Source organism: Dipodomys spectabilis, unplaced genomic scaffold (genome assembly GCF_019054845.1).
Source record: "Dipodomys spectabilis isolate Male_0828 unplaced genomic scaffold, ASM1905484v1 ptg000613l, whole genome shotgun sequence".
Classification (NCBI taxonomy): domain Eukaryota; kingdom Metazoa; phylum Chordata; class Mammalia; order Rodentia; family Heteromyidae; genus Dipodomys; species Dipodomys spectabilis.
The window spans coordinates 343,494-364,301 of NW_024871290.1; the positions used below are offsets into that span (position 1 = coordinate 343,494).

Below are 20,808 nucleotides of genomic sequence, written 5' to 3' on the forward strand. Positions count from 1 at the left end.
AGCTTATAAAATTATCCTGGTTTGTCATTCTTCAGAAGGCAGAGGTCAGTGAAAACAGAAACCAATGCTATCGTGTATTCGTGTGTTCATTTAGTTTATACCTAGACATTTGCCTTGTGGAACAGATGAAGCTATAAGCTAAAATTAAATGGAGGTGACCCACACTTACTATCAAATTTTACATATATGTATATATAATATGTATGTATGAGTGTAGGTCTGTCTATCTATCTATCTATCTATCTATCTATCTATCTATCTATCTATCTATCTATCTCAATCCTTGAACCGGTGGGTCATGCCTGTATTATTAGCTACTCAGGAGACTGAGATCTGAGGATCATAGTTCTAAGATAGCCCAGTTAAAAGAAAAAGTCCATGAGACTCTTATCTCCAATTAATGACCCCAAAATATAAATTACCAAAACATGCTGGCAGTGGAGGTGTGGCTCAAGTGGTAGAGAGCTAGCCTTGAGCAAGAAGTAAAAGTTCAAGAACAGTGTTCAGGCCCTGAGTTCAAGCTCCAAGACCAGCAAAAAACCAACCAACCATCACCACCACCAACACCAACACCACAATACCAATACCACACCAACACCAACACCACCAACAACAATACCACCACCACCATCAACACCACTACCACCACCACCACCACCACCAATACCACACCACCATCACCACCACCAACACCAATACCACACCACCACCAACAACAACAACAGCAGCAGCAACAACAACAACAACATCAACACCACCACCACCACTACCACCACCACCAATATCACACCACCACCACCAACAACAACAACAACAACACCACCACCAACACCAACAATAACACCACACCAACACCACCAACAAATCCACCTCAGTCCTGGCTGCCAGTCTCTCTGGCAGCTGGGCTCCGAGGGCTGTGTGTGGAGCAGATTCCTACACGGGAGAAGTCATGCATGGACAAATGCTAGACTTTTGCAGCGTCTCCTGAGGGCCTTCCACGCGGTGACCTCGTGCCTTCCCTTCCTTCAGCTTTGCAACAAGATCGTCTTCCTGGTGAGCTTTGTGGGGAATCGTGGCACGTTCACACGCGGGTACCGGGCAGTGGTCCTGGACGTGGCCTTCCTCTACCACGTGGCCTACGTGCTGGTCTGCATGCTGGGCCTCTTCGTGCACGAGTTCTTCTACAGCTTCCTGGTGAGTAGAGGCTGTGCAGGTGCAGCTGCGGCCGCTCCTGGCTGTGGAGCACACCCGGGCCCGCCCGGCTCTGCTGGGGCCGCGTCCCCGGCTTGGTGGGGGTTTTTAATTTTTAAAAGCCTGGCACTGTGGCCCATGCCTGTCATCCCAGCTGGTCGGGAGGCTGAGATCTGAGGATCCTGGTGCAAGGCCAACCCAGGCAGGAAATTCTGTGAGACTCTGATCTCCAGTGAGCCACCAGAAAATCATAAGTGGTGCTGTGGTTCGAGTGGTAGAGCGCCAGCTCAGCAACAGCACACAGGCCTTGAGTTCAAGCCCCACTACTGGCCAAAACAACATGAATATATAAAGAGATCTGTCTGTCTGTGTGTCTGTCTGTCTGTCTGTCTGTCTGTCTGTCTGCCTGCCTGCCTGCCTATCTGCCTATCTGCAGTTGTACAAAGGGTCCCAGCCCCTGCCTTTCCGATCTAGCACATCTATGTTGAAAAGGCTAAAATGTGGCCACACTTTCCCGGGTCTCCAACAGAATGACAGCCAAAGGCGTCTGGCCTGAAACGTTAATGTAACCCACCCCAGGTGGGTTAGCTGGGCATCCCGTAGTCATTCTTGAATGCTTCTGTCCCAATCATCCAAATCAGTTCTTTCTTTTCTGTTTCACACACATACAAAAATCCATATTTTTTATGTCTGTGATACCATCTTATTATTCATTTATTTTTTTTTTATTTTTGCCAGTCCTGGGGCTTGAACTTAGGACCTAGGTGCTGTCCCTGAGCTTCTTTTGCTTCAGGCTAGTGCTCTACCACTTAAGCCACGATGCCACTTCTGGCTTTTTCTATGTGTTTCTGAGGAATTGAACTCAGGGCTTCATGTGTGCTAGGCAAACACTAAGCCACATTCCCAGACCACAAATCCTGCTATATCCTGCAATTTTACTTGAGTATACATATGATACTCTTTTTCCCCCCAATACTTTACTGAGGTTTGATGGATATATAAAAAGCTACAGAGCCAGACACCAGTGACTCACGCCTGTCATCCCAGCTGCTCAGGAGGCCGAGATCTGAGGAGCACAGTTCAAAGCCAGCCCAGGCAGGAAAATCCACAAGACTCTTACCTCCAGTTAGTGACCAAAAAAGCAGGAAGTAGAGCTGTGGCTCAGGTGGTAGAGCACTGACTTTAAGCTGAAAAAACTCAGCGACAGCTCCTAGGCCCTGAGGTCAAGCCCAGAACCAGAAAAATAAATAAATACAAAGGAAAAGACATAAAACCTGCAGAGCCTGGCAAGAGTGGCTTCTGCCTGTAATCCCAGCCACATTAGACACTGAGATCTGAGGATGAAGGGTCAAAGCCAGCCTGGGCAGATGAGCAGAGGTGTAGATCAAGTGGTAGAGGGCCAGCCTTGAGCGAAAAACCAAGTGAGACTGAGAGGCCTTGAGTTCAAGTCCCACAACTGACTTAAAAGGGAATAACAGTCTATCTGTCCGACATCAGTATCCTTTGGTTGTGCAGGACTTTGGCCACATCTGTTTCTGGCCACAGAGGTTTCTAAAAGCCATAAGCTTTCTTCACAACGAATCCAGAGCCTATGTAAGACCCTTTCCTTGGGCACTGTTAAGTTACAAATCAGAGCAGGGCTGGGCAGGTGGCTCAGTGGTAGAGCGCTTGCCTAGCATGTGTGAAGCCCTGGGGTCCATTCCTCAGCACCACATACACAGAAAAAGCCAGGGGTGGTGCTGTGGCTCACGTGGTAGCGTGCTTACCTGAAGTGAAAACATGAAGCCCTGCGTTCTGGCATGCGTGCACATGCACGCACACTCACATGTACATTTTTTTCAACAGTACAACAGTATATATTTATTTGCAAATAAGAAATGAGAATAGCAAAATAGAAGAAAAAAATACAGGAGAACAATGTGTGGTGCAATCTCTATACTACACAACTGAGCTCACTGCACGCACAAACACTTAATGTACGTGTTCCGGGCTCACACACACACACACACACACACACACACACACACACACACACAGGTACAGGTAATGAATCGTCAGCTCATCAGCTAGATGTGCCCAATGTATAATTTCCCTAAATTCAGATGGAAGTATTCTTTTCTGTGTGTGCTTGTATCAGGACTTGAACCCAGGGCCTTGGGGACTGCCCCTTAGCTATTTTGCCCCAAATCTGACCCTGGAACATTCGATCCACAGCCCCACTTCCAGATTTGTTTGTTTGGTGATGGATAATTGGAGATAGGAATCACATGGCATTTTTTTTTCTACCTGGGTTGGCTTCCAACCACGATCCAGATTTTAGCCTCCTGAATAGTTTCTACCTGGCTCAAATCGAAGTGTTCTATTTCTATAGTTCTGTAAGAAAGTGATATCTCAGTGCTCATAAACCCAACATGTGCAGGTGGACACCGGTGGCTCACGCCTGTCATCCTAGCTACTCAGGAAGCTGAGATCTGAGGATCACGGTTCAAAGCCAGCCCAGACTCTTATCTCCAGTGAGCCACCAGAAAAGCTGGAAGTGGTGCTGTGGCTCAAGAGTTAGAGCTCCAGCCTTGAACAAAAAGGCTCAGGGACATCACCCACGTCCTGGTTCAAACCCCGGACTGGCCCCCCCACACAAACTCATAGATGATGCCAGATTCATCCACAAAAAACGTGTTTGATGCACTGCAGTAGGACAAGCAATGGGCATTTTGTCAGGTCGTTGATGCAGTGGTCTGGGTAGCGTGTTCCTCAGCGAAGGGTGATGTGTGTCTGTGTGCCGCTATGGTGTCCCTCACCCGGGCCCCGTGGCGTGTTCCGCTTCCCTGCTTTGCAGCTCTTTGACTTGGTGTACAGAGAAGAGACCCTGCTCAACGTCATCAAGAGCGTCACCCGAAACGGACGCTCCATCATCCTGGCGGCCGTCTTGGCCCTCATCCTCGTCTACCTGTTCTCCATCATCGGCTTCCTCTTCCTGAAGGACGACTTCACCATGGAGGTGGACAGACTGAGGAACAGGACCCCGGCCGCAGGTACTTCTGCCGCCCCGGGAGCCTCCACCCACCCACACGTGACTTGCACGTGGCCTGTTCATGGGGTTGCAGAGACGTGTCTGTCAGGCCCCGCCCCGCTGGCTCCCGCCTGTCATCCCAGCTGCTCAGGAGGCTGGGATGTGAGGATCAAGCTTTGAAGCCAGCCCAGGCAGGAAAGTCCGTGAGGCTCTTATGTCCAGTGAACCAGCAAAGAGCCAAAAGTGGGACCTGGAATATGGCTCAGTGGCAGAGCATGCTTGCCTAGCATGCATGAAGTCCTGAGTTCGATTCCTCAGTACCACAGACACAGAAAAAGCCAGAAGTGGCGCTGTGGCTCAAGTGGTAGAGCACTAGCCTTGAGCAAAAGCTCAGGGACAGCGCTCAAATGCTGAGTTCAAGCCCCAGGACTGGCAAAAAGAAAAGCAAGTGGAACTGAGGCTCAAATGGTTCAGCTCCAGCCTTGGGAGAAAAAGCCAAAGCAGAGTGTGAGGCCCTTAGTTCAAGTCCCAGTGCCCCATACACACAAAAAGCCCTTTTCCTTTCATTCCTTTGAAAATACATTCTTGTTTGGTCTGAGGATATTTATGAGTGTTCAGTTACTCCTGGGCTCTGGATGATCAGTCCATGAGTCTTGGGAAATGTTTATACAATAAACCTGTGGATCACCCTGGCTGCTAAGGAGGCTGAAATTTGAGGACAGCAATTTGAGTCCAGCCCAGAAAAACAAATCCAACAGTATCTTATTTCCAGCTAACCAGAAAAAAAAGCTACATTAGAGGTTCGGCTTAAGTTTTAGAACTCCATGTTAAGCAAAAAAGCCGAGTTAGTAACTCGAGGCCCTGAGTTCAAGCCCCAGTATGGGTAGAACAACAACAAACAAAATAACAGCTAACCTCAGTCTCAGAAAGATTTAATAACTCTCACCATATTTCACATTAGAGTCAGATACTCCAGTGTAGAGAAACAGCTTTGAAAATCTCAGTTTTTTCCCCTCCCTTCTCTCCCTGGAGAATAATATCTAACGTAATTAACAGCCAGTATTCCGTATATGTTTAATGTCCGTATATCCTAATTATATACAAATACGCCAGTGATACATGCTTTTGATGAGGAGAACATCAGTTAGTAGAAACTTTAGTATGAGAGACACGTGTAAAATATTCTCATTAGGCTGGGTCTGGTGGGTCCCACCTGTAATCCCAGAGACTCGGGAGAGCAGTTTGGTTAGAGACAGACCCCGCCTCAGCTCATGAGTAAGTCGTCCCAGCAGAGTGAGAGGCTGTGGGGAAGGGGCCAGCCCCAGGCAAGCATGGCAGAACAAACTGGAAGATCTATGCAGACAGGACAGAAATACCCAACACGGGGACTGAAGGTTACAAACTGAGAGCTCCTGAATTGTGCATCTACTGCCGGCGCTGTGACCGTAGTCTCAGGAAGGTAGGGTGCTTGTCTCTTCCTTCCTTGCTTGCTCGGCCTTTTGCCTCGAGCTCCGAAGCGGTATGAGGAGGTCTGAGACCTTCACAGGAGGAAATGGTTTGGTGTGGTCTCAGGGTTTGCCATGACTTGACCGCATCGCTCTGCGCCGGAGGCGGAACAGGACATGGGTGGGGGGCAGCTGCGCTCCTCCTCCAGCTACAGTGACGCCGTGCCTCTCTGTGTCACCTTCGTGCTGTCCCTTCTCCAAATCCCCAAGGCCTGCCGTGCTGCTGCTGTAAGCAGTCATTCACATGGGACGGCCCCTGGAGACCCATCTCCCACAATCGCAGCTCCAGGGCCCTGGCCCTGCTCCCACCTGGCCTCCTCCTCCTCTCAAAGTCCCCTCCTAACCCAAGTCCCCTGTCACACTGTGCTCAGCGCTGGAAGGTCCGCGTTTTCTGCTCCTCGTAGGGTGGGAATCAGATGACGAGCAGCCGGTTCGTGGACGCTGCAGGAGGGTCTAGCTGTCGGGGATTCTTCCTGCCCTGGAGCATTATGTGCTCCTGTTTGTAAGCCCATCCCAGAAAACCACACGGACACAGAACTTAGCGTCAGCCGACGCTGACAGGCTAGCGCGCGGGCCTGCGAGTAGCCGGCCCCCGGGCGGGCAGGTGGTTATACAGCTGCGAGGAGGCTGAAGGCAGGAGAAAGGCTGCGAACTGGAGCCCTCTCCTGGGGCAGCGGGGCACAGAGAGCAGCCAGCCAGGGCAGCTCTCAGCAGCCGGCTGCAGCCGGGCAGACGTCCTCTACCTGGCCCGTAGCCGGGACGGAACACTGCATAGCCGGCACAGGCCGGGGAAGGGCCACTGGCAGCTGGATGCCCAAACCGCGCGGGGCCGGGGATGGCTCCCGACGACGGCAGCGACGAATTGCTGATGCAGCCCGGGCTGGGGCTCCGAGCGGTCTATGGCAGGGCCTGGCTCTTGGATGACCCAAGATGAAGGCTGCTGAGCTAAAGTAGGGGTGAATATGGAAACCCTGTTCCCAGAGGCCACGCTGCGGGGGTTGGGGGTGCGGGTGCTGGAGATGGAGCTCCGGCCTGAGCTCCAGTGTGGGTGCTGGAGATGGAGCTCCGGCCTGAGCTCCGGCCTGGGCTCCAGTGCGGGTGCTGGAGATGGAGCTCCGGCCTGGGCTCCAGTGTGGGTGCTGGAGATGGAGCTCCGGCCTGAGCTCCGGCCTGGGCTCCAGTGCGGGTGCTGGAGATGGAGCTCCGGCCTGAGCTCTGGCGTGGGTGCTGGAGATGGAGCTCCAGGCCTGAGCTCCGGCCTGGGCTCCAGCATAGGTGCTGGAGATGGAGCTCCGGCCTGAGCTCTGGCGTGGGTGCTGGAGATGGAGCTCCAGGCCTGAGCTCCGGCCTGGGCTCCAGTGCGGGTGCTGGAGATGGAGCTCCGGCCTGAGCTCTGGCATGGGTGCTGGAGATGGAGCTCCGGCCTGAGCTTCGGCCTGAGCTTCGGCGTGGCCATTGATGTCTTTCTGACTCCTGTCCTCTCCGGGTTGCCTCCGACCTTCTCCCAGGGAATCGGGACGTGCCCTCGGTGACCTTGCCCTCCACCCTGGGGACCTGTGACAAGGAGAGCTGCTCACCTGCAGCCCCCGCCTCCAGCGCAGGTCGGTATGGAGAGCCAGGGCGGTGACCACCTCAGCCCGGAACACTCTAGGAACGTTGCTCTTAGACGTTCATGCAGGGGAAGGGTTGAGGACCGAGTGTGCAGCTTATGTTGAAACATGACAGTTGAGGAAATGTGTCCTGAGATCTTTCTATTCACCCATGAGTGAACCCCTTTCTCCTGTCTGGCGTTCCCAAATGACCTGGTCAGACAGGCTCAGAACCCCTGGAGACCCAGTGAGTTCCAGGGCCGTTGGTCTTTATAGCACAACCTGGCTTTATGCGGGTGATTGCGAAGGAGAGTGAAGGAACAGTGCGATGTTCTTCATTTCTCCCGCTGACACTGCTCAAGACTTCTGTTGCTTAAGGAACAAGTGGAAGCAGAGAAGGCCCTAGGTACAGTCTTACACCAGCAGCGTGCCTAATTCTAGCCGCGTAGCCGCCATACAGCGTGCACACTGGGTAAACCACATCTCTCTCTACCAGTCCCTTCAGCCTCTTACGTGCTCCATATTAAAGTCTGCCCTGTGCATTGACACCTAACTAGCACATCATGGGCCGAGCTGTCTGCTGATTGATTTGCTGTCTCTCTGTCCTGGTGTCCTGACTCCACTGACACACGCCTGTCTCCTTCCCACTGCTCCTTCTTTCAAAAGGTGTCTGAGCTCTCCTGCTTTCTAACTCAGAGCGTGCGTCGGACTTGACCGTAAGTGAGCATGCGCACGTTGCTGCTGTCTTTGATACCAGCCCTCCTGGCTGGCGGTGTCCCAGCACATCTAACTGAAGTAGAAGCACCAGCCTACTTCCATCACGTGATGGGAAAGTACCGTCAGTTCAGAGGAAGTTTTACAGTTCATACAATAGCGCTGAACAGGCCACTGAAACGAGACTTCCTGTTCCTTTTTCTCACTGCTTTTAAATTCTCACCTTGACTCACCCCTGGGGCCACACACTCCCCAAATCAGCACACAAGAAGTTCTTCATTGTTGTATGAAATCGTGTCTTTCTGCTCATTTCCCTCTGGTTCAAAGGCACGATTCTATACTCAGGTGTTTATATATTACATCCACTGTCCTGGGGTGAAGGTGTGGCTCAGTGGCACAGTGCCAGCCTTCAGTGGAAGCAGCCAGCAAGCGTGTACGGCTCTCAGTTCAAGCCTCAGCTCCAACACATACATGAAAAACGCAGTCAAGCTGGATGGCAGTGGCTCCCGCCAGTAACCCTAGTTACTCAGGAGGCTGAGATCTGAGGATCAAGGTTTAAAGACAGCCTGGTAACAAGTATGAGACGGTCATCTCCATTTAGCCAGCAAGAGCTGAAGGCGGAGGTGCACCTCAACTGGTACCGCACCCACCCAGAGCAAAATGAGCAAAAGCAAACAAGAAAAGCGACAGAAACCTAAGCGGCAGTGTCAGTTCTGAGTTCAAGCCCCAGTATCAGTGCACACGCACGTGCGTGCACCTGCGCGCGCACGCACACACACACGCACAGATCATTATCTTAAATAATCAGACAGATACGTGTTAATTCTGCCATCAAACAAACTTAATCCAGTCCCGATTCCCCTGTAACACATCTTCTTCTCTGTATTTCTCTGACGTTGTTTTTGGTGCCAGTCATGGGGCTTGAACCCAGGGCTTGGCCCTGTCCCCGAGTTTCTCTTTGCTCAGGGCTAGCTCTCGCCCTTGAGCCGTAGCAGAACTCTGGACTTTTTCTAAGCACTTCATTGGGGATCAGAGTCTCAAGGACTTTGCTACCCGGGCTGGCTCTGAACCACGGTCCTCAGTGCTCAGCCTCCTGAGTAGCTGGGATGGCGGGCAGAGCCCCCGGTGCCTAGGCCTCATTTCTCCACATAAGCTCACTGCGTGTGCCATCTGTAGCATCCTTCAAAGAGCTTCCCACACTTGGCCAAGATAAAGGAACAGTGGTAGCCTTGCCGGTGCTCTCCATTCTGTAGAGAACGCTGGGTTCAGAAATTCACCCTGGTGCCCATTCCAGAGCAGAGCAGAGTTTGAAACCGGGTCCGACCGGTGTCCAGCTCCGTCCCTCCTGCAGGCCCGCCGTCTCTGGCAGGCTGGGCTGGTTTCTAGAGGGTTAGCTCCATCTCCTCTCTCTGCGTGAAGGCATGGCGGAGGCTAGCCTTCTTAGGGTCTGTTCTTTGCAATTTTGCCACTCCCCCCTGTGGAAAAAGAAAAGCTATTCAGGCCATTACATATGTGGCTTTCCTCTGTCCACCTGTGATGCAACTGCTCGCAGTAACTAGGTCATATTAAACTGAATCGAGGCACACAGTATGGGTGGGCAGAGCTCAGTACGGGAAGCCTGTCAGACTCTGGAGGATAGCAGAAGTCAGCCTGGGCAGAAAAGCCCATGAGACTCCAGAGCGAGAGGCACGCACAGACGCAGTACAGCACCAGCCGGGCAGCCTGTGTGAGCGAGAGACCTTGAATGGAAACCACGGTGCAGGGAAGAAAGGAGAGGAGAGGGCAGGGGAGAGGAGAGGGGGAAGGAAAAGCAAGAGACGCGGGAGAGAAGGGAGGGAAAGAACACACGTGGGTGGTTGATGGAGATAACTGCTTTCTAAGTGCACGTGTGTGTGACTCGTGTTCCGCAGCGGGCGAGGAGCATGAAGACGGCGTCGAGAGGGCGTGCGACACGCTGCTCATGTGCATCGTCACGGTGCTGAACCAGGGTCTCCGGAACGGAGGCGGCGTGGGGGATGTGCTGCGGAGACCGTCCAAGGACGTAAGCCGCAGGGAGGAGGTTGTTTCTCCGCCTCTGTGCGTGTGCGTGTGCGTGTGCGTGTGCGCGTGTACGTGTGTGCATATGTGTGCGTGCATGTGCGTTCCAGAGCTGAAATTCAAGGCCTCTTTGCTCTCACTCGCAGTTTTCTTGCTCACAGCCGGTACTCTACCACTTGAGCCATGCCTCCAGTCTGGAATTTTGCTGGTCAAACAGAGATAGAACCTCAGAGACTTTTCTGCCCGGGCTGCTTGGAACCACAGCCCTCCAGATCTCAACCTCTGGAGGAGCTAAGCTTCCAGTCACCCGAGCCGCCAGTGTCTCGCGCTGCAGCCCGGCTTAATGCACGCAGCGAGTTGCCTTACAGGGTAACACACTGTATCGTTTGAAGGATCATGGGGGGCGTGGACATTCACTGGTTTTCATACAATTAATGGTGTACTGGGATTTCTAGCACGTGCACCACTAGGAATCACTCAGCGCGTATTGCAGGGAGACACTGGCATGTCTGAGCTCTGGGGGGTTCTACAGCAGCACAATCCTGGCTGTGAAGTTTATGTAGGAGTTGAGTGCTATGTTTGGCTGGCTCTCGCTCTCTCTTTTTCTGTCTCTCTCTCTCTCTCCCCTCATGTTCATTTTCTCTGCCTCTGCATACAAATAACTTCCATGATTTATCTGCAATGAATAGTGAATTCCAATGCATTTCCTATATTAAAGCCGCAGTTTAGACAGTGTCTTCAGTCAGTGTAAAATCTCAACTACTGCACTCGGAGCTTAGCAGATCCTTAACCCTGCCACTGGCCAGCCGTGTTATGGTGTTCTCACTCACCTGTCTAGGCCCAGACCCTCAGCTATTAAACAACGACTTCGTGTGCGTTCTAAAGTTGCTGAAGTAGAAGTCAGTGTCCACTCGGTAGTGTATTTTTCATAATGCATAAATAACGTCCCATTGTTTCTATGTGTGGAGCAAACACGGATGGTTTTATGCTGGGAAATGTGTGCAAGTGTTGTGGTTTGGTTTCAGGAGCCCCTGTTCGCGGCTCGAGTGGTGTACGATCTCCTCTTCTTTTTCATCGTGATCATTATCGTGCTGAAATTGATTTTTGGCGTTATCATCGATACTTTTGCTGATCTCAGAAGCGAAAAGCAGAAAAAAGAAGAAATCCTGAAGACGACCTGCTTTATCTGTGGTGAGCGTCCATGTGTAGCGGTGCTGTCCACGGGACAGTGCTGTCCAGGTGGTGCTGTCCATCTGTGGCCCGGCCCCTCCACATGGAGAAACCACACAGGAAGCAGATATTTCTCAGGAAAGTGCGGCTGGGATGATTCTTACTTGCCATGCCTTTGGGAGCTGTTTTCCATATTGAAAGCTGGGTAAAAACCCAGATAATATAGCAGTGCTGGCATGCTCCGTTTCGAGAGTGAGAATGCTCATTTCTCTTCTTTAAGAAAGACAAATCCGGCTGCGTTGCTAGCAGCTCACATCTGTCATCCCAGATACTGGGGGAGCTGAGATCTGAGTGTCACAGTTCAAGGCCAGCCCGGGCAAGCGCTCTACCACTGAGCCACCTTCCCAGCCTGGTGCGCCCCGTTTATCATAACCCTCTAATGGAAGCGCTGGTGCACAGTCGCGATTATCTAGAAGTAGGTGGTGCGGGATGGCAGGTCGCATCTCTCGTGTGTCCTGTGTCTTGCAGGACTCGAGAGGGACAAGTTTGATAATAAGACCGTCTCCTTCGAGGAGCACATTAAGTCAGAGCACAACATGTGGCATTACTTGTACTTCGTCGTCCTGGTGAGGGTGAAGGACCCCACCGAGTACACCGGCCCCGAGAGCTACGTGGCGCAGATGATTGCGGTGAGTGATCAGACTTTCGCAACGCTGCTCCCAGGTGGCGACGTTTCTAGCAATGTTTTTCTCTATTGTTGCTGTTGGTAATGTTTGAATAGGCCTCCCAGTCGCTGGAGAAGCCCTGCCTTGCTGAAAATCATTGGATTTTTGGTTATTCATCTGCAGTGACAACCTGCTGACTGGTTCTGTAGGCAGTGCCAGCACCTCCCCGTGGTGGCCGTCCCCGCGGATCCCAGCCTTCCCGCAGGCCCTTCTTGAAGCTCTCAGTCCCTGGAACTTGCCCATTATGAGCAGATGCAGCCGAGTCACACTTTCAGGGTGTACCAGGTGGCTCATGCTGAAATCTGAGGATCACAGTTCAAAGCCAGCCTGGGCAGACGAGTCTGAGAGACTTGTCTCTAATTCACCATCAACCCCTTCCCCCCGCCCCCGCCCCCGTACACGTTGTGGCCCAAGTGGCAGAGGGCTAACTAGGAATTTTTAAAAAGCCAAGCAAGTAAGAGGCCTTGCGTTCAAGCCCCACTATGGGCACAGAAATAAAAATTAAGTTGTGCGTGTGTGAAGAATAGACATAATGTTTGATATGAACTGGAGAACACTGGTTTCCTGGCATTGCGCACTCTGCGTTGATTTACCAGGGTTGGTAAGACACTTGGCATCTCTAGTTGCTCATTTAAGATAAGCAATAGAAAATGTAGCTGTCTACGACTCAGAGTTTCTTCTGTGTTACGCAAAATGAGAACTCACAAGCCCGAGGGGAAGTTATGCTCAAGTTGTGCTTTAGCATCTCTAGGTAGCAGCATTCTTATGATAGAAGGAAGCATTTATTGCAGGCTTTTCCTAAGAATTCGTGTTTTCATCATACAGGCCAAGTTACTACCTTCTTAGGGGCCTTTGTTCTGGTAAGCAGCCACTTCCTTGTCCATGTCAAGACTCTGATCTCCAAGAAATTCTTCAGAAAAATTTACTGTTATGGCTCAAGCGGTAGAACGCTAGGCTTGAAAATAAGATGCTAAGGGACAGCGTCCAGCTCAGAGTTCAAAGTATAGGACTGGCACAACAAAGAAAGGTGGAAAGAAGGGAGAAAGGGAGAAAGGAAGGAAGGGAGGAAGGAAGGAAGATAAGAAGGAAGGAAGGAAGGAAGGAAGGAGGGAAGGAAGGAAGGAAGGAAGGAAGGAAGGAAGGGAAGGGAAGGAATACACGGAAGTTCCTGCAGTCTCGTGGGTGTTATATGTTTGCGCTGGTTGCTCTTCTTGGACCCTCTGCAGGCTCGGGGTCGTGTAATGTCTGGAGGGATGTCAGGTTAAGGGTGAGAGGTCTTTTTGCTCCAGTGTGTTTTACATTTCAGAGAAAAGCTGGCCTGTGTGGGTCACACCTTTAAACCTAGCACTTTTGGGTTGAAATTATTCTGTGAATTAATCTCAACCAAGGTGTAATGGGTGTGACTCAGAAATCCTATCAGAAGCTGCTCTCAGATGGATAGATACTCAATGGTGCGGTGGGATTGAGTTATAGACACCAGTGGGCCGCCAAAGAGCAGTTTGTTCCTGAGCTGCAGTCAGTGCCTGGCCCTGCTGGGATTCAGAGAGCCCTGTACACCTGGCCCACATCTGGTCCATCAAGATGAGCATTGGAGCCCCTCCCTCGCTCCAGCATCTGGCCATGCAGAGCCTGCTGAGCAACCAGGCCCTGGCCATCTCTGCCCTGGAGGATCTACCGGTGCTGCTGTTCCCTTCACTCTTCATAGAGGTCTATGCCAGGGCCCACACAGAGGTGCTGAAGGCCCTGGTGCAGGCCTGGCCCTTCTCCTGCCTCCCTCTGGGGGACCTGGCAGAGTCTCCAGACCTGCAAACCTTCAAGGCTGTCCTGGATGGGATCGATCTGCTACTGGCCAAGAAGGAGCGCCCCAGTCGGTGGAAACTGCAAGTCCTCGACCTGCGGAAGGAGCACCCCAACATCTGGATAGAGGGCTACCCTTCAGTGGCCCGAATCTCTTATCCAGATGTCCTGACTGACAGGCCAACAGAGAACTGTGGTTCAATGATGACTGAAGAGCAGCCCTTGATTTTACTCATGGACCTGACCATCAAACATGGCGCCCAGGATGCTCTCCAAGGCCACCTGCTCCAGTGGGCCAGGGAGAGGCAAGAACAAGTCCAGCTGTGCTCCAGGAAGCTGCAGATTCTGTCTGGCTCCATCTCTGAAATCCAGAAGGCTCTGCGTGTGGTGAGACTGGACTCCATCCAGGAGCTGGTGGTGAGTGAGTCTGGCCAGATGGAACCTTTACATCCTCACCTTCCCCGTTGTGACCGGGGACTCCGTGCTAGCCTGAAGGATTTCTGGGGCAGCTGCAGCATCTGCAGGAGCTGTATGTACACAAAGTCTTCTTCCTTTATGGACGGCTGCCCACCATCCTCAGGAACCTCACCCTTTTGAAGACCTTGTCTCTGAGTTCGTGTCCACTGAAGGAGGCTGACTTGTGGTTCCTGTCCCAGTGGCCCTGCTCCAGGCAACTCAAGCACCTGCGTCTGAGGAGTTTGCCCCTGGACAACTTCAGTCCTGAGCCCCTGAGAGTCCTACTGGAGCACGTGGCCGGCACCCCGGAGACCCTGGCCCTGGAGGACTGTGCCATCACAGATGACCAGCTCTCGGCCATCCTGCCCGCCCTGAGCCAGTGCTCCCAACTCCGCGTCTTCAGTTTCTATGGAAACCACATCTCCATGTCTGCTGTGCAAAGCCTTGTGAGCCACACGGCCAGGCTGCCTCATCTGAGACAAGGGCTCTACGCTGCCCCCTGGAGAGTCCCCCCTTGGGAGTGGTGGCTGGTGCCATTGATCCTCACAGACCTGCCTGGGTGTGGGCTGGTGTGGCACAGGCACTGGGGGGGACACGGGGTTCCAAGTTCTGTCATCTCCAGAAGAAGTGCCAGCTGTCAGGGCTGGGCTGGGGCGGTCCTGGGTGGTCACGGAGGAGGGCCTCCCTGCTCTGCCGAGGTGGGCGAGTGCCTCTCTCCTGGAAACGTCTCCACATCAGAGGGGAAAGCTGGGGCAAGCGGCACAGAGCTCCAGAGTCCAGTGTTGTAGAAGAGACAGGGCATCTGGTCCCGAGCTTCTCAGCTCTGTGCTGGCTCTGGAGCCACAGGGCTTGGACTGCGTCCCGGTGGACACGTCCATCCAGGGGACCACGCGGAGGGTGGGCGTAGGACAGTGTTACAAGGGTTAGAAGAGGAGCCATATTTGCCCCAGAAAGAGAGCGCAGTACGGCCGCTGCCATGCAGGCAGCAGCAGGGTCTGGGGGTGGGCGAGCCCGGCGGGAGCTCAGGTGGGTCTGGGCGGGGAGAGGCGGCCGCTGCACGGCGGAGCTCCAGGGCAGGGCTGGTGGAGCTGAGGATGGAAGCTGGCGTGATGGCCACAGGCCAGCCGGAACCTGGAGTGCATTCAGCCTGGAAGGAACTGGAACAATGGTTGTAAACAGTGGGACAGTCCCACGCTGTCTATCATTTACCGTATCAATCAATCAAAAGTGTGAGAAGAAAGAGATCCTTGTTCATGACTAGAATCCTAGCTGCACAACAAGGCTGAGGTCTGAGGATCACAGTTCAAAACCAGCCTGGGCAGGAAAGTCCTCGCGACTCTCAACTCTGGTGAACTGCCACATAACCCAGCAGCGGCGGCACTGTGGCTGAACTGGTAGCGTGCTGGCACTGAGGACAGATGCTCGGTGGGTGGACCGAGGCTGCAGCCTGCTGCCGGCTCCTTGGTCCATCGTGAGAAGGAGCAAGGCAGGAACAGGCCCGACCGTGTAGCTGAGATCTGGGGCGCTAACAGTTTCAGATCCCAGAGTTCCTGTCTAGAAACCATTGGCCCAGGAAAGCCCAGCACTGGGAAAGCCACTCTGGGACGCCCCAGATAGAGCTGTATTTTAACTTGCCCAGCGCCTTCTGGAGCAAGTGCAACTGATGCTGAATATGTTGAGAATTGTTATATTAAAGCAGGACAATCCTTTAAATTGTTCACATCCTAAACGATTGAACAGCGAATAACCTATGGCAGCTGTTCTTAACTCTTTCATCTCCTGATTGATTTCTTCCAGAATTAGAGCTTTGACATTTGTTAGTTTGTTGAAAAAACAAGCTAGACTGCTACATTCTTCCTGGGCATCTGCAACCCTGGGACAGGCAGGATGAAAGCTGCAGCTACAGCAGTGGTGGCCATGGTTGACAGCGCAAGGCTGTCAGCACAGTTTGGGGGAATTGCGTTTCAAACATCCCTTATTCTGTGCCAGCACTGGTGGCTCATGCCTGTCATCCTAGCCACTCCGGAGGCTGAGATCTGAGGACCGTGGTTCAAAGCCAGCCCAGGCAGGAAAGTCTGTGAGACTTTTATCTCCAGTGAACCACCAGAAAAACTGGAAGTGGTGCTGTAGCTCAAGTGGTAGAGCGCCAGCCTTGAGCTGAAGAGCGGAGGGACAGCGCCCAGGCCCAGAGTTCAAGCCCAATGACCGACAAAAAAAAAAAAAGGCCTTCATCTCAGCTAGTGGGAGAGGTTCCCTTCAAGATGCAAGCTTGTGATTTCAGGCATATTCCTTGTCTGTCTCCTTTCTTATTCCCGGGTTTCTGAAACCATGTTTGTAGACTCCAGGCCCAGTCCAGGAGAGTCTTACATTAGTTCTGGCCACTCACTTCCATAGGCCAAATAAACAGAGCTGGTGAATGCTAGATAAAGGAGCTGGATTCCTGGGAACCGGGAGCAGACAGCGCCCGAGGAGATCTTCACGTCTTCAGGGTGCAGACACGGGCTTCTGGTTAAACAGGAGAATGCGGGTGCAGGGTGGGAAAGGTGTGCAGCGTGAGCAGGAACTCCTGCGTCTGAGCTCAGAAGGCCTGTGAGGGGTGGCATGCCCTCCGCATGACGCTTCTGGAATCTTCTCACTGCTTCTGACGAGCTCTCAGATGGCAGGGCGCGGATGCAGAGCTGGGCCTTGAGCTCACCCCGGCCCCGCGGCAGCACCTCAGGTTTGCCTCTGAGGCTTCCGCACGTGTCTTTGCTTTTAGGAGAAAAACCTGGACTGGTTTCCTCGGATGCGCGCCATGTCCCTCATCGGCAACGAAGGTGATGGTGAGCAGAATGAGATTCGGAGCCTGCAGGAGAAGCTGGAGGCCACCATGAGCCTGGTGAAGCAGCTGTCCGGGCAGCTGGCCGAGCTGAAGGAGCAGGTGCGGAGCAGGGGCTGGGTTCTAAGGAGGTGCAGGAGCTGGGGACAGGCTGGGGGGGGGGGGAGTCTGCCATCCTACCCTATGATCCCTGGAGGTTCACGGAGCTGCGGTGTGATCTGAGGAGTCTAACTTGCAGTAAAGAGACTACTGGGCACCAACGGCTCACGCCTGTCATCCCAGCTACTCAGGAGCCTGAGATCTGAGGATCCCAGTTCAAAGCCAGCCGTGGCAGGAAAGTCTGGGAGACTGATCTCCCATGAACCACCAGAAAACTGGAAGTGGCACTGTGGCTCATGTGCTAGAGCACTAGTCTTCAGCATAAAGGCTCAGTGACAGCGCTGGTGTTCTGAATCCCTGTGTCTTTTCCTCCCCAGATGACAGAACAGAGGAAGAACAAGCAGAGGCTGGGCTTCCTGGGCTCCAACATCCCCACGTGAGCCGTCCCTTGTCCCCACGCTGAACGCAGGGCAGGGGGACAGCGTGGCTGGCCTCTCCCATTGGGGTCCTTTCTCCTCCCTGAAAAGAAGACTTGAGATGAGGAGCTGAAAACTGGCTGAGAAAAAAAAAAAACTGGCCCAGAAACAGCTGCCAAAAAGACAAGCAGCTTGAACACAGCTCACATGCTCAGTGCAAGTGGGGGCAATCTGCTCCCAGGGCCGTGGAGGGTGGAGGAGCCAAGCGGCTGGAGGCTCGGGGATGGCAGAAACACTGTCTGCTGGATCCACGGGCGATGTCTCGACTGAACTACAGACAGCACTGCGTGGCTGGAATTTCTTCCCTTTCATTGTGGTCAGGGAAGAAACTTTGCTAAGGCAAATAAATAACTGGATGGCTTCAAAATGAGACTCACAGAGAAGGTGTTCAGCTGGCCAGGTGCCGGAGGCTCACACCGGAAATCTCAGCTAAGAAGTGAGGTTCAAAGCCAACATGGGCAGACAAATCCATTCGGCTATTAACAATAACTAACCAGCACAAAGCCGGAAGCAGAGTTGTGGCTCAAGTGGTAGTGAACCAGCCTTAAGGGGAAAGGGAAAGCAATCAGGCCTTGAGGTCAAGCCCTAGTACACACACACACACACACACACACACACACACACACACACACACACACACACTTAAATGCTCCCAATCCATGGGTTTTACTGGTCTTTATTTATAACCTGAAAAACAGCTCTGAGAACTTAGCACTTTGGTGCGTAGCTTCTCAAGCTCACCGCAGAACTGGAATCTGACTGCTTTTGTCAGAAAGCAGATGAACTCTGGGAGTGCTCAGCCCAAAAGGTGATCTTTGTGTAACTTGTTAAGAATGGGTCTTAAGGGAGGAACAGGTGAAAACTGTAACAGACTTGCAGGGAAGAGGCTGCTAATCCCGAGGTTGAAGCTGAGCCTGGTGGCTCACACCTGGTGTGAACCAGCTTCCCATGGGACTGAGATCTAAAGATCACAGTTCAAAGCCAGATGAGCAAGAAAGTCCATGAGAGTCTCCTCAGTGACCCAGCAAGATGCTAGAAGTAGAACTGTGGCTCAAGGGGCAGAGGGCCAATCTTGAATGAAAAAGCTCAGAGATAGCGCCCAGGCCTGGAGTTCGGTCCCAATACCGGCACAAAATACGTATATTATGATACTGAGACTGGTCAGTGGGGATGCTTCAGGTGACATGAAATACTGAGGCAGTGACAAAAGCGGACTTCCTGGCCTTCTGTAGATGTGGAATAAACACAGTTTGACTCATGATTGTTGTGCTGAAGTAACCATTTATCATGTTCTTGTGGTTCCAGTGTGTGTGTGGCGCGGGGGGGGGGGGGGCGGTTGGGGAGGAATGGAGAAGTTCATTGCATTCACAAGGAAAAGCTGCATTTCAATTGCATACCTAAAAATGTTCAAAAGGGCCACCAATGGCTCACACCTGCAACCCTAGCTACTCAGTAGGCTGAGATCTCAGAATTGAGTTCAAACTGGCTGGGTGGAAAAGTCCACGAGACTCTTATGTCCAGTGAACCACCAAAAGCCAGAAGTAGAGCTATGGCTCAAGTGATAGCGCATCAGACTTTAGTACAAAATGCTAAGGGGCATCAACTAGACCCTGAGTTCAAATCCCAGTTTATATATATACACGCCCTTGGTGTCTAGAAATCCCAAGTCCTGTCCGCTACACAATCTACAGGAAATTCCAAACCAAGCCTCCCACATGATATTCAAATATAGACTTAAACCCTAGAACAAGGAATTTCTAAAGTGAATCCACTGATACCCCACACCCCAACACAAACCCACAGGATCCCTGCAATCTCTCACTCTGGCCAGGTACTGATGGCCCCCACCTGTAATTCTACCTCCTTTGGAGGCTGAGAACTGACGATTAACGGGCAAAGCCAGCCAGGGCAGAAAAGTCCATGAGATTCTTTTCTCAATTACCAAAAAGCCAGAAGTTGAGCTGTGCCAAGTCGTAGAGCTCTAGACTTGAATGAAGAAGCTCCAGGGCAGCTCCTAGGCCCCAATACTGACACACATGCAAAAGTAAGAAGTCTGTGGTCGCTCGCTCTGACATGATTTTTCCCTGACTAGTTGTTGAAGAAACCTGATATCCATCATCTAGAAATACTGTGCACTCCTAACAGTCACAAGGTAGGAGTTATATAACGTGTGTAGAAGTCATCACTGAATCTCAGATCTTGATTAAATCTGCACTTCATGTTGTCTTTCTTTTTTTCTGGTGCTGGAGCTTTTCCTCAGTACCTGGGCTCTTTTGCTCAAGCCTGGTGCTCTACCACATGAGCCACAGCACCACATGTGGGTTTCTGGTGGTTCATTGGAGATAAGAGTCTAATGGACATACTGCCCACATTGGCCTTGAACCATGATCCTCAGATCTCAGCCTCCTGAGTAGCCTGACAAAAATGCATTTTAAGGCAGGCACCAGTGGCTCACAACTAGTATCCTAGCTATTCAGGAAGCTGAGATCTGAGTGTGAGGATCTTGGTTTGAAGCCAGCCTGGGCAGGAACTCTGTGAGACTCTTATCCCCAATAACGTGCTCAAAAAAGCCAGAAGCAACACTGTGGCTCAAGTGGTAAAATGCTACTCTAGCAAAAGAAGCTAACGGACAGAGAGCCCCAGGACTATAATCTTTCCATCTGGGAAATTTTGTTGAGAAGAGACAGAAGAGAGTAAGTGCCTACCCACAATCTCAAAGTGCAAAATCAAATCGTACTTCCCCTATCTGAAAAGTCCAGAGTATAAATTAATCTGTAGAGATGTGGCCCATCCGTCTCCCAGACGGTGATCAGGTCTTTGCTGACTCTGATGGTTCAGTCTGTAGAGAATAAGCCACGGGGTACAAAGATCATCTGTGCAAAGATCATCTCCCAGCCCAGGGGTAGCACAAGGAAGTCATCATTTTCAGTCTGCTTCTTCTTTTGTGAAAGATCCAAAAGAGGAAGCAAAACCAGATTCTTTTTTCTTTTTTTAAAGTTACAAGCCGGGCACTGCAGAAGGCTGAGATCTGGGGTCATGGTTCAAAGCAATCTAGGCAGGAAAGTCTGTGAGGCTTATCTTCAATGAATCAACACAAAGCCAAAAGTGGGGCTGTGGCTCAAGTGGTAGAGCATGAGCCTTGAGTGAAAACAAAAGCAAGAATGTCTAGATTCTGAGTTGAATCCCCATTACTGACACCAAAACTTAGAATTTCTTCACTG

General features: G+C 52.0%; 1 protein-coding gene across 1 annotated transcript in view; it reads left to right on the top strand.

Annotated features, from left to right (window-relative positions):
• The window catches only part of LOC122100982 (inositol 1,4,5-trisphosphate receptor type 2-like), a 46,893-nt gene extending 28,985 nt beyond the window's left edge, over window positions 1-17,908 (top strand). The window contains exons 7-14 of the mRNA XM_042671359.1: window positions 1,030-1,194; window positions 4,028-4,223; window positions 7,215-7,307; window positions 9,920-10,050; window positions 11,072-11,237; window positions 11,745-11,905; window positions 16,953-17,114; window positions 17,489-17,908. Of these exons, the coding sequence (XP_042527293.1) occupies window positions 1,030-1,194; window positions 4,028-4,223; window positions 7,215-7,307; window positions 9,920-10,050; window positions 11,072-11,237; window positions 11,745-11,905; window positions 16,953-17,114; window positions 17,489-17,551 (1,137 nt within the window). The 3' untranslated portion in view covers window positions 17,552-17,908. The remainder of the gene's footprint in view (window positions 1-1,029; window positions 1,195-4,027; window positions 4,224-7,214; window positions 7,308-9,919; window positions 10,051-11,071; window positions 11,238-11,744; window positions 11,906-16,952; window positions 17,115-17,488) is intronic.
• Window positions 17,909-20,808: the final 2,900 nt, after the last annotated feature.